At 32.9% G+C, this 12,979-nt stretch overlaps 1 protein-coding gene across 3 annotated transcripts; it reads left to right on the top strand.

Annotated features, from left to right (window-relative positions):
• The first annotated feature begins 5,013 nt into the window (after positions 1-5,013).
• LOC141720379 (uncharacterized) lies at positions 5,014-12,631 on the top strand. Of its 3 annotated transcripts, none has more exons than XM_074522755.1 (9): positions 5,014-5,226; positions 5,412-5,556; positions 5,715-5,842; positions 8,641-8,712; positions 9,350-9,467; positions 9,563-9,669; positions 9,761-9,802; positions 11,205-11,417; positions 12,480-12,631. In XM_074522755.1, exons 1-9 carry the CDS (start codon positions 5,068-5,070, stop codon positions 12,546-12,548), a joined length of 1,053 nt encoding a protein of 350 aa, XP_074378856.1. In that variant the 5' UTR covers positions 5,014-5,067; the 3' UTR covers positions 12,549-12,631. The 3 variants fall into 3 exon arrangements, with proteins under 3 accessions (XP_074378856.1, XP_074378855.1, XP_074378857.1); XM_074522754.1 differs by having other exon boundaries at positions 5,017-5,226; positions 9,545-9,669; XM_074522756.1 differs by having other exon boundaries at positions 5,089-5,226; positions 5,473-5,556; positions 9,545-9,669.
• Positions 12,632-12,979: the final 348 nt, after the last annotated feature.

Raw genomic sequence — 12,979 nt, 5'->3', positions numbered from 1 at the left:
CTTGACAGATTTACATACTGACATGAAGATCAATTCGACGACTAAGTATAAGTTGGTGACAATTCTGGAGGTGTCCAACGACTCCAACCTAATTCGAATACAATGTTCACACGACATAAAACCAACAACACAACGACAAAAGCTAAAACACCCACTGGTCGTCAAGACGATTCCAAAAAACTTGGTTAAAGTCAGCTTAATGATAGGGGACATGAAGGTCGTTATTGGACAAGACATGACACCAAAGATAGAGTCTGACTTGATTGATTTTCTGAAAAAAAATAATGGATGCCTTCACTTGGGAACATGACGACACAATGGGTACCATCCCTGACATGAACACACATAAGTTGAGTGGTAACCCAAACCATGTGCATCTCAAAGAGAATTGAAACAAAAATAAGTTAATCAATGAGAAAGTGGACAAGTAGCTTAAAGCGAGAATGTTATATGAAGTCGAGTATTCAAAATGGCTAGAAAACATGGGAAAATGGAGAGTTTGTTTAGATCACACAAACTTAAACCAAGCACATCCAAAAGATCCTTGTCTTTGACCACATATTGACATGTTGATCGACACGACGGTTAAACATAAACTCTTGACATAATAATTGACGCGACAGTTGGATACAAACTCTTGACATTTATGGATGCATTAATGATTATAACTAGATTCAAGCCCATCCTTCAAATAAAGAGAAGATAAGTTTTATAACAGATAGGGGTATCTATTGGTACTTGGCCATGCCATTTGGTCTAACTAGTTTCGGTGTGAGATTTTAACATCTTGTCAATATATGTTGAAAGATAATATTAAACGTACCATGGAAAAACATCTAGATATTTGAACAGTGGACACATTCAAGAAAACTATGATTGCTTACTTATTTTGAAATATGATGTCATTGAATGAGAAGATGACAAGTTTTCTAGACTTAACCACAAAATGTTCATATGAGTTGAATTGTTCTCCATTTGAAGGCACTACACGTAATCTCTCTTCATAACTCTATGTCATTTTTTTATTCACAGTTACTTCTGAATTAGTTAGTAGAAAATAATGATAGTTGTCTTCAGTTTGCTAGACTTTCTTTCGATTTTTATATTATGTATTGAATTAAATACATTTCATGCCTACAATGTCATCATGTTACTTTGTTGATGAATTTCATTAGATGTTTAGTTAACATTTTGCCATGATACATTGATCCCTGTTTTACTTGTGTAGAGTGGAGAATTCATGACTTTTTTTGGCATTAAATCATTCACGTACTTATATTACGAATATTTCATTGATACATGTTATTCACATATCATGATACCATGTTGATTCTTGTTATTTTTCCCTCCAAACTTCACAAACATGTATTAAGATCTTAGATTTGCATGACATAATGAGACATAAATATTTGTATCTAATATATATCAATTTCACCCTAGATTCACATGTAGTTGTTCTATTGTCATGACCAGGACATACGATCACAATTTCTCATCGTCACAAATTAGTTTATGTGTGTATAAATCAAAGTAATTTCTGATTAAACATATTTTGTGCCATAGTGTTCTTGATATTATTATTTTCATTATTTTTGTTATGTCATATCGTATCGTACTTGTTTACGAACAATGAATGATATTTTTGTCACATGCAATATGCTTGTGAACTTAAATTTTTATAATAAATTTATCGTGATGTCTTTATAAGTAATTAATGCATGCATAATGTCGAGTAATTAAATACAATATATGTGAAAAAGTATGAGATGGATGTGTACGAGGTCACCTAAAACTGACAACTCATGAGCCTACACAAAATCAGAATTATAGTCTGACCTTCATGATGATTATGAACACAAGACTTATGAATGCACAACATTGAGGAGGGAAATAGAAGTACTCGTCAAGAGAGACTACTTGATAGAGTCCATGTCGAGACGTGAGGATGAGTATGACAAATAAATATGTTCGTTTTCACATGGCCATGCCATCTAGACTAAAGAGTGCCGACAACCCATTTCGACGACTTGTTTTTTTAATGAAGACATGAACATTAGGAACACGAATGATCACATCGAACACTTGATTGAAGCTCTTGAGTTAACATCTCCAACATCATTCAAATATGCCCAAATATTGACATAATGACTAACTTCTTGGAACAAATTCATCAGATAAGGGTAGATTGTTCTACGACATACTACAACAGAACAAAAGATTTCATTGGATGAAGCAACATAAAGAAGCCTTCACACAATTAAAGGTATAGTTGAAAACTCTGATCTCACAAGCCCTGATGATTTCGTGGTTGATTTCAATCCAAGTCTTTTAACTCAACTGAACGAAAAAGTGAAGCAATTCATGATAGCTGCAAATGTCAATGGACATGATTGAGACTTGTCTTAAAATCACCACAAGGGGACACCGAAGTATATTCTATCTATTGTGACTTTAAGGTTATAATTAATACTGGGGTTCGTGAGCTGAATCCCCTAATTGACTATCCTCGTGTTTCGTGACTTGATTCTTCCTTCACAAGATATCTACATACCTTGTTTTATGCCAATGATCAATTCAAAAAACGTAGTTCTGATTTGTGGGGTGTGTAACTCCTTATATAGGTGTTAGCAACCTACGAATTAGAGCTGGAAACTTGGCGGACAAGTATCAGACTTAGTTTGGACTTTAGAGTCCTACAATATAGAATGAAGATTTCATATCAGTTGGGGTTTCTTGGAGGTCAATCCCGACTCAATAAAATACCGTTTGCATAATTTTATTTACATTTATTTATTAATTACGAAATTAATAAATTTTAGGGTTTCCGGGCCTCAGTAATTGTGTTTCTCTTTCAGACCAAATCAGATCTAATTAATGTAACATTAATTACGTGATTAAGATTATTTTTATTCCCTATAAACTGTTAATTGGCGAGATTTTTTTATCTTACTTTTTACATATGACTTGGATTATCCAATGGTTATTGCTCTTATTTATAGAATGCTATATCATGAGAGTTAACTTATTTGTGTCAATGCGAGAGTGTCATATATGATGGATTATGATCATTTATTGGGTATTTATGAGTTTTTAATGACCGATTATTTCCTATTATAGAATTTTTTTTATCCAACCAAAGATCTCCTTCGGTTAGATCTTATTTATTTCTTTAATGACTATTATATGTATATTCATTTTTCTTCAAATAAATTATTATCATATATTTTTTTTATATATTTTCTTTTTTCATTTGTTCTTATTTTCAGGCTGATTGGAAGAGTTTCTTCTGTGTATCTTTTTCAGTCTTTGTATCACAATCGTCTAGCGAGGGAGTCCAATACAGTTTGATTTCAAATTTTGTTGACAAGAGAGATTTCTACAACTATCGAGATATACCAATTCTTATTAATTTTGTATAAAATATATTTTTTACACCCTGGATTTTTTTCATAGAGTTTTACTCTTGCGAAATTTTATCGGGGCCTTTTTTGTGGTTAAAACGTTAAGATTTTATTTTCTAAACGTCTGAATGCAACTTGCGTGCATTTTGCTTAGATGATGAACTTTGTGAAAGGAAGATATTCTCTTACTATATTTTGAAATTTTATTTATATAATTGTTTCAGTATGATAAAAAAATTATTATACAAAAATATAATATTACATAAGAGCAATGTATATTAGAAATTGGATATGTTTATCCATTAAAATTAAAATTAAATCAAATATGTATCGACCTCTGATATATTTTAGGTATATCCAGTGTTCTAAAAATCCCCGATTAATGGTTAAAAAACATTGGTCGATTTACTTTTTGAAATTCGATTAATATTTATAAATTATATTTGAAATTTATATTTCATAATAAATAAGGTAAATATATTACATATAATTAAATATTTAAATATATCCGATTTTTGTTCGAATTAATTCCGGATTTGTAGATTAATCCCTAATTGTTTACTTAACTGATTAGTACCGATTACCGATTTTTACAATCATGGGTATGATCGGTCAGATAAATATAGTATGAGATATATAAATTACTAATATGATGCGACGAAACACGATCAATTGACACAGCTATTTATGTGTGGTTTGGTACGGAGCGTAATAAAACGGTACCTGAATCGAGTGTAAGATTAAAGAAAAGAGAATTTGTATAATATGTCCCCAAAGAATGAGTTAGTTTGTGAATATATCCCTTTTTATTCAATAATTATAAATATGTACCTATTTAATTTAAAGTCATATATAACTCACGTACATATATAATTGACTCATCAATATTAATATTTGTACTAGAATGTCCCTTATATAATAAACTAGACATTATTACTTGTTACTTTAAATATATAAAATATGTTCTAACCCTAGAATACATGCCACAAAAGAACATACATGGCATAGCCCGCAAAAATATTGCACGAGATGAAAAATTCTACATATTAAAGGCATGAACTCGAAACTGCTACGTAATATTAAGTAATAAATACTAAATGATGCTAATTCTAATACTAATACTTAATCACTGTTTACTCTCTCTGGATCTCATCTGCTGCCATGATTCATATGCTCATCATCTTACTATTTCAAATAATTTATCCTTCTTAACTTAGTTGATCCCCTTCACCCCACATTATTATTGATTCCCAGATTATACATAAAATTTTCCGTCAATTTATCCCATCCTTAGATATTATTGATTTCCAAATTATTCATAAAATTTTCCGTCAATTTATCCCATCTTTAGGTTGCGCCGGTACTTCATTATGCCAAATTGTTGCATTTTTCTTAATGTACAAAAGAAGTACAAAATTTTGAAGTAATTTGTAAGGTTATATATGTTATTTGAAAATAAGAATTTGTGTAGTTAATTATGGTTAGTAAAAAATTATTGAAAAATATAATTATAAGACATATTATATTAATAAATATAATAATCATAAATAGGATAGATAAATGAAATTTCACAATGGGATTAGTAAAAAAACCTAAAGAAAAAGGGGGGAAGGGGGGTTAAGAAAAAGAAATCCGTAATTGTGACATCGACAAGGTATAATTGAGGATGAATCGGGTTGTTTCAACAGCAGCAGCAACATTTGGAAAATATAGCAAGAGAATGAGCGGCGAAGCAGAGACCCGTCTTCTGTTTTGCGGCCCTCATTTCGCTGCTGCCGATACCTATACCAGAGAGTATTTACAAACCCACCACCCCCTTATCCAGGTTATTTGTCGTCATTTTTATATTGCTCAATTATGCCTTTGATCGTTCATGCCAAAACAAAATCACCCTATATGTGTGCTTTCATTAGTTCAATCAGCTTATCTAGAATTTTGGTTTAATATTATGACCAGACCTTAGGATCTTTAACCCTTTTCATCCTTCTGTTCTGCTCTCTTGTTAAGTAGGTAGATAATGTTCCGTTGGATGGCGTTGCTCATGTTATTGCCAACTATGACATGTGTGTAGTGAAAAGCATGCGGTTAAACTCGAGTATCATTTCTCGTGCAACTAAGATGAAGCTTATAATACAGTACGGTGTGGGCCTAGAAGGTCTCTCTCTCTCTCTCTCTCTCTCTCTCTCTCCCTCCTCTCTCTCAAAACCATGAAATCAACTAATTGAATATGTGATTGAAAATGATTTTTTTGTCTCTATTTATTTATTATGAATCATGCATTTTTAATTATTATTTCTCTATAATTCAATGAAGGTGTTGATATTCATGCTGCTACAACACATGGAATAAAAGTTGCTAAAATTCCTAGTGCCAAAACTGGAAATGCAGCCTCATGTGCTGAAATGGCAATATATCTGATGCTCGGTCTTCTGCGTAAGCAAGTTAGTCCACTTGAACTTTGCATTTTCATTTAATTACTAGCATGCTTTCTCTTAAGTGTGTACCTTACATACTTCGAGAATTTACCTATATGAAAATTGAAGAAAAATTACTTAGGTGGGTCATAAGAACATGTGACCAGCACTCTTTGCTTTGAATCTGATTAACTTAGAGCAAGTCCAATGTAAGATTCAAAATAGCTATAGCTATTGCTATAATTTGGCACCAAAAAGTGTGTTTTGATGCTAAAATAAAACTTCAACTCCAATGCTAGATGCATTTTGAAACCAAATATTTCCTAATTTACCTAAATTTTGTCACTTTCCCCTAAGTTTCATTTAAAGCACAACAACATTCATCTCATTTATAGTAGTTTGATGATGTGGCTAGATGCATAAATGTATCATTGGTTTCAAATTTATAACCAAGGATGCATATATGCATATTTGCATCCAAGTATAGAACTCCTCCGGAGTTGAAATTTTTGACATTTGGTTTCAAATTATAGAAATGGTATCACTTATAGCATTGCATTGGACTTGCTCTTAATAATGCATAGGTTTCAAGTGTTGTCCTCTCTCAATTATTTTTATGAATATTGAAGTTACAATATTTACATTAGTTTTTTGGAAGAATGCACGATGAACACTCTATATTGCAATGTGTTATTTTCCAGAAACACTCAGGTTGCTCATTCGCTTGTTCTGTGAAAACAACTTTGTAAGTATATGCAGTAGAAATAATCTGAACAAATGTTCTGATAGAGAAGCTGAATATAATTAACTCCTTGGTTGGAAAGGATGGAATGACGTGATATATTATGAGTATAATTTTAGGCTAAAGAAAGGGTGTAAGAGGGAAGAGTGAAATAAAAACATGAGACGGTTCAATAATTTTCAATTTTAATTTTATTTTTCTGATGAGGTTAGTTTAGAAAATGAGTGCAAGTAGGAATCAAATTTATTCCTAAATTTGTGGGATTAGCTCTGTTGAGAATATGAATAAATAGAATGATAGAGGAAATTTATAATTACAAAATAGTATGAAATTTATTTCATTCCTACATAATATCTTAGAAAAATGATTGAATCAGTGGGTAAGTTCCAGCAATGCTGTTGATCTTATTTTCTGTTAATTGCATAGATAGATGCTGTAAGCCTGTAACTTGTATCAAGTAGTCTTCTGGTAGGCAGATGAGATCTCCGAGGATTGTACATGGCTACCACATCCCACTGCAACTTGGTCAAAAATATTAGGATAAGATAATCTACTAGGTTAACGGAAGATTTAACAAACAAATTGGTATTATGAGCAGCCCAATTAAATTAAACATCAATTATAAAGATGAACATAGAAGTTCAGATAGTTAAAAATTAATGAAAGAACACAAGTTTTGCAAGTTATGAAAACGGTTTTAAAATCTTCTAATTAAAGAGAGAATTTATTTACCCATAAGTTTTCACTAGATGGAGAAATATTAGGTCTCGCAGTAGTCGGGCTTAGTTGCTCAGGAGTGAGGGGTTTTATCTTACCCCGTGATCGTGTAATAACCATTAATACATCAGAGATTACAGGGTATCGTTTATCTTCACAGCTTGAAATGCCCTCCGAAGGAAATTGCTTTATCCATCAAATTACCTCTTATTCCTAGATATGTGGAACACCTGTGCTAGAGTTATAAAATATATGCAAAGAAGAACCTAAAGCAGATCAGGATTCTTCTTCATAAACTCCGGTCTAAGTTTACAAGGAGAAGATGATTAAATCGGTACTTGGCCCCTTGTGCAAGGATGCGATTTATATTAGTTTGCCACCTCATCCAAACATGCTCGACTTGGAGGTTTAAGCTTAATATTCAACCCTTATGCAAAAGGCTGCATAAGCAGGAATCGAGTAGGAAAATGAATCAAACTCTACACGGGCCTAAGATTTACCACACAGCGGGGGGCACCCACCCCTACACAGTCAGCATTTAGTAGTGTATCTCACATCGGGATCTTCTATAACCCCATATACTAGTAGAATATTTCACTTCTGTTTAATCTTTCTTCAATTTCTTGATTTATTTTCCGCGGTTCCTTTTGCAAGTTTCACCAAATTCCTTTTCTTTTGGTTGTGCTTTTTAAAAATTTACTTTAAAACATTCATTCGAAACTAGTGTAATCACAGAGAACTCCAAATGACACACTGTTAATAATGAGACGACACTAGCTTATTAAGCTTTTCACTTTTCTTGATTAAAGCCCACAGGATAGAACAATTATACAGTAATTTCTGCATCCTCATTACCACCAGAACTTTCTGATCATATCAGAACTTAGAAGATTATCATCTACAATAATAGAAGACATGATGATTTTTTAATCTTCAAAGGTTGAAACTTACTAACTGTTGTGCTGCTGGTCTGCAGAATAGACGGATAGAGCTGAGAAGTGTCTTACTACTAATGCACATAATATCTTTAAAATAAGCCTGTAGAAGATGAAGCTTGAAATTGCTTATTAGTTTTTGGATTAAAAAGGTTCAAGGAATACTTTTTGTGTTGTTTATCTATATTCCATTGAGAATACTTTTTGTGTTGTTTATCTATATTCCATTGAGCTCACAATTCTCTTGGTACACTACTAATTTGTGAACTATTTTTGTGGTTATATGTTTGCCAAGGATGGTACCTAAATCTTTCTAATTAAAGGTATAGTGTCTTTTGGCGAAACCTATATGTTTCTACTGTACGGCATAGATATCTTTTATCATTCTTTATTGGGATTGCGTCTGTTATGTCAATTTTGAACTTCTGCAGAATGAGATGGAAAGCTCTGTAAAGAAAAAGATCGTTGGACAGCCAGTTGGTGAAACACTGCTAGGAAAAACAGTGAGATGCTTTATCTACTATTTGTACTTTTGTCCTGTTCACTGTTGGTTTTCTGCACATAAACTTAGCGGTCCGCTTTTATGTTGTAGACCTGTATATGCATTTAAATTTGACCTAATTTCAAAAACTACATATAACAACTTGGTCCTGCACAAAATGGTACAAAATATGCTGTCAAATGCCTCTGCTCCAATAATCTCTTTCATCTTGTTATGGTGGATCATTACATTCAATACAGTTACTGCTACATTATCTAATTAAAGCTTGATTTTATGGCATTTGGCTTATTATAAAAACAGCTCCTGGTAAAAAGTTTAGGGGAGGTGTGTGAATCTCATTTTTTCACGAGACAGAAACCGAATTACCGAATCACCTGATTGGTAGATTTACCACTTACCATCCTCTTTTGCTTCCTTGGGATTTTTTGTTAATCATGACAGAACTAATTAACTTCCCTATTGTCTGTTTCACTAGCCTGTGGTCGTTTAAGTTATTACAGAGAAGGGTTTTTTTATGTATAAGATGGAAGTTTAAGCAGGACATATTACCATATCTGTAAGCTGGACTTGGCAAACTACTATTATGGCCTTTTAATGGAGATATCTCTTTAAAGTATAATCACTCATCTCATCTGCAGGTATTCATTATGGGATTCGGAGATATTGGGTTCCAATTGGCAAAGCGCCTGCGCCCATTTGGAGTGAAAGTCCTTGCAACAAAACGGAATTGGGACTCAACTTTACAAAGCAACGGAGGTATGGCATGTCATATGAACAGAAAATAGCAGTACTATATTATGGTGTAAAATATGGCAGATTTTTATCTGTAACAGGGTTGTCTACTGTGCAAGGAACATATGAGGATCTGGTTGATGAGAAGGGTAGCCTAGAGGATTTCCACAAATTCGCCCAAGCTGCTGATATAGTTGTCTGTTGTTTGGCAATGAATAGCGAAACGGTGAACATCTTGCTACCAGTCGTTACCAACTTGTTTTTCTAGTATAGCTTGTTTGTTTTTCTAATATTTGAAATTTCAATTTTTTTTACAGGCTGGCATAGTAAACAAATCTTTTATATCTTCCATGAAAAAGGTTTGTTATTTCAAGCTGTCTATATATCAAAGCTTAATGTGTTGTCTACTTTGGTATACATGACTACTTTCACCCTGTAATAAGGCTAATTAGCTAGTCAAATGGACGTTTACTTGAGAACCAGAATTAAGTGAGAACTGAGATATAATCTCATCCACTTATCCCGTATGAGCCTAAACAAATCTCAGTCCCACATTGTTTTTTAACTTATACAAGTTAACTTAATGTAATCCATTATATACATATATTACAGTGCTCACCTCCTCCATAAATGCCACAGGCAACATCACCGTTGTTGTAATCTCTAAGTTGGTCAATATAGTGCTCGCTTTCTCCGTTTATATTTGCATAAAGTAACAATGAAAGTTATACTTGCATAAATCAACAATGAAAAGGTGATTTGTATGCAAAATCTGTTGAATGCACCTACATAAGGTGATTTGTCACAAATAACTGGGCGAATGTGGCTCTTAAGTCTTAAGACAAACTTATTTTAAAGATGGCTTAATCAACATGATTGCAAGAGTAGTGTAGGTGGAGAGTATTTGGGGATGTACATGTAAAACTAAAAGATCTGCATTTTTGAATCTTGTGGTAATGGTAGAATAGAATAGATCCTAGGGGGGAGATGGGAGAGAAAGTGATGCATTGAAACAGACATGGAAAAGAGAGGAAAGAAAGATGGGGTGGTCAGAGTTGAAAAACCTAATATATAATAAGATAGAGGAGTAAAGGACATAATTGCAAAATTGTAACTTTGTATATGGGCCTTAATTGAGTTCCCTGTTCTCATATTTAGAATGGTTTTCGTCATGTCTAAATTACGAGTATTTTATGTTATTAGCCTGGTTAGCTGAGTCATACTTGACAGCCGTCCGTAGTCCTATCTATGCATACTGACGAACATACATTCTAAATTAAAGAAAATACCAACTCCTAGATGGATGCATGCTCACCACCTAATACATGCTAACAACCAACTCATGGGTGCATGCATGCTTAGAAAATCAACTTGGAACTATTTTTGATGATTCAAAAACTTCATGCCAATTTAATATTTAAATAAGAATTGTTCACTTGTAATTGGAACAAACTGTATATGAAATTCACCTCTTAAAAAGCCCCTAATAGCCTAGTGGTTACCCCTTTCCCCTTGGTCACCAAGAGATTGAAGGTTCAGGCCTTGCCAAGAGGAGAGGGGTAACCGCTAGGCTATATTTAAGATATATCTTGTAACAGACTGGGCAAAATAGTAAATGTCCTCTAGTTACAGATTGGAGAGACTACTACTTTGGGGTATCTTTGAACTTTACATAACAAATGTGCACTTTTTCAAGTATTTGGAAACAAGAGGATGTAATTCTTTTATATTAATAATGTACATAATTATACATTTAATCAGGGTGCGCACTTAGTGAATATTGCTCGAGGGGGTCTTTTGAACTATGAGGCTGTTCTATCCCATCTTAAATCAGGCCACTTGGGAGGGTTAGGCATTGATGTTGCTTGGACAGAACCATTTGATCCAGATGATCCCGTCTTCAAGTTCCCAAATGTGATACTGACTCCGCATGTTGCAGGCGTCACAGAATTTTCCTATAGATCGATGGCAAAGGTATGGATCTTATAATCTTATTGAATGGTTATAGTTCCGATAAAAACGTCAAATTGTAGCATGTTGTAATTCCTAACTACACGTTCGCATTTTTAAACCTTCTGTTTGAATCTAGATTAGATAACCATTAGCAACTGTACCTTTAGATTATATTCAGAATTGATTTGGGGATGGAGTATTATAAAACTTTAGTCTGTCAACTAAGTGGGAAAAAATGTTGAGGCCTAGAAATAGCTTTAAGGCTGCTTTGATTCTAAATCATTTACTTGAGGAAAATTTGCAAAAAGGTGTTCCTTGAATGTTGATCTTGTGAACAGCAGAAGCTATTAGGGCAAGTACATGTTGATCTAATCCTATTTATTCTTATAATGGTTGAATAAGATTATTGCATTTGTTTTAGGGTGCATAAAGCTGCCGCCGTCTGTCTCCAGTTCAGTTCGTAGGCTACGTATTTCTGTTTTACCTCACAAATCACATCAAATATAGATTAGTAACAAATAAGATACCGTGCGAGAGAACAAAGATGTAGAGAAATAAAAAAGTTTCTTTATGTGTTCCGGTGCGAACTTGCAAGTTTTGAAGCAAATTATTCCTTTGGGCGTATAGGGAGGGGGGGGGGGTTGGCTCTCATATAATATTGAATAACATGAATTTGGGCTGGGACATGACATTTGGTTGTTTGTGAAACTACATAAGTGCAAACCTTATAAACATTTTTGCCGTTACTTGATTGATCCATATTTAGCAACACACATTTTGATGTTTTGTATTGAATTAAATCTTAAATTTGAACTCAAAACACAGCATAATGGTGAAACTAACCTTTACTTGAATCCAAATGACATCTGTAGATAGACCAAATATGGTGCTCTTTCAGAGGATAAGTGTCAACTTTTTTGGTCTTGCAGAAACAAGAATAGTTTGTTTTAGATAATTATCTGCAAAACAAAAAATGCACTTGACTAAAGCTTTAAACCCTTGGTTGTAGTAATCTATAATCTATATAGTATATACTTCATGTCTTGCGCACACATTTTGATTGCTCAGTCATATGTTCAACAGGTGGTGGGCGATGTAGCCATTCAACTGCAAGAAGGGGCTCCTTTGACAGGAATAGAGTTTGTCAATTAAAAAACCTAGTTTCATCCTCTGTTTCAAGTCAATATGTGGACATTATTTGCTACATATCATATTATTCTCTGGTTTATTTTCCCCATAGGTGTTGATTTAAAACTGTCGGTGAAGTGTACAGAGGTGACAAGTAATGAATAACCTAATCAAGCCGGTACATCTATCTATCATCTGTTTAATACAGTTTTGCTGAGCAAATTTACAAATTTAATCATAATACTTTAATTAATATGCATAAAATATTTATTTTAACCATAAATACTCCATTATTATATAATTAATACTTATATTTATATCTAACACATTATTATATAATTGATAATATTTACATATAATATTTTTGAAATAAACTATATATATATATATATATATATAAACAAAAATTTAATTCACATTAGATTACATTAATACCTATGTAATATGTATTTCAT

The sequence above is a fragment of the Apium graveolens genome, chromosome 4 (genome assembly GCF_009905375.1).
Source record: "Apium graveolens cultivar Ventura chromosome 4, ASM990537v1, whole genome shotgun sequence".
Taxonomy (NCBI): Eukaryota; Viridiplantae; Streptophyta; class Magnoliopsida; order Apiales; family Apiaceae; genus Apium; species Apium graveolens.
The sequence above is the reverse complement of the archived record's forward strand: the minus strand, read 5'-3'. Positions and strand labels throughout refer to the sequence as shown.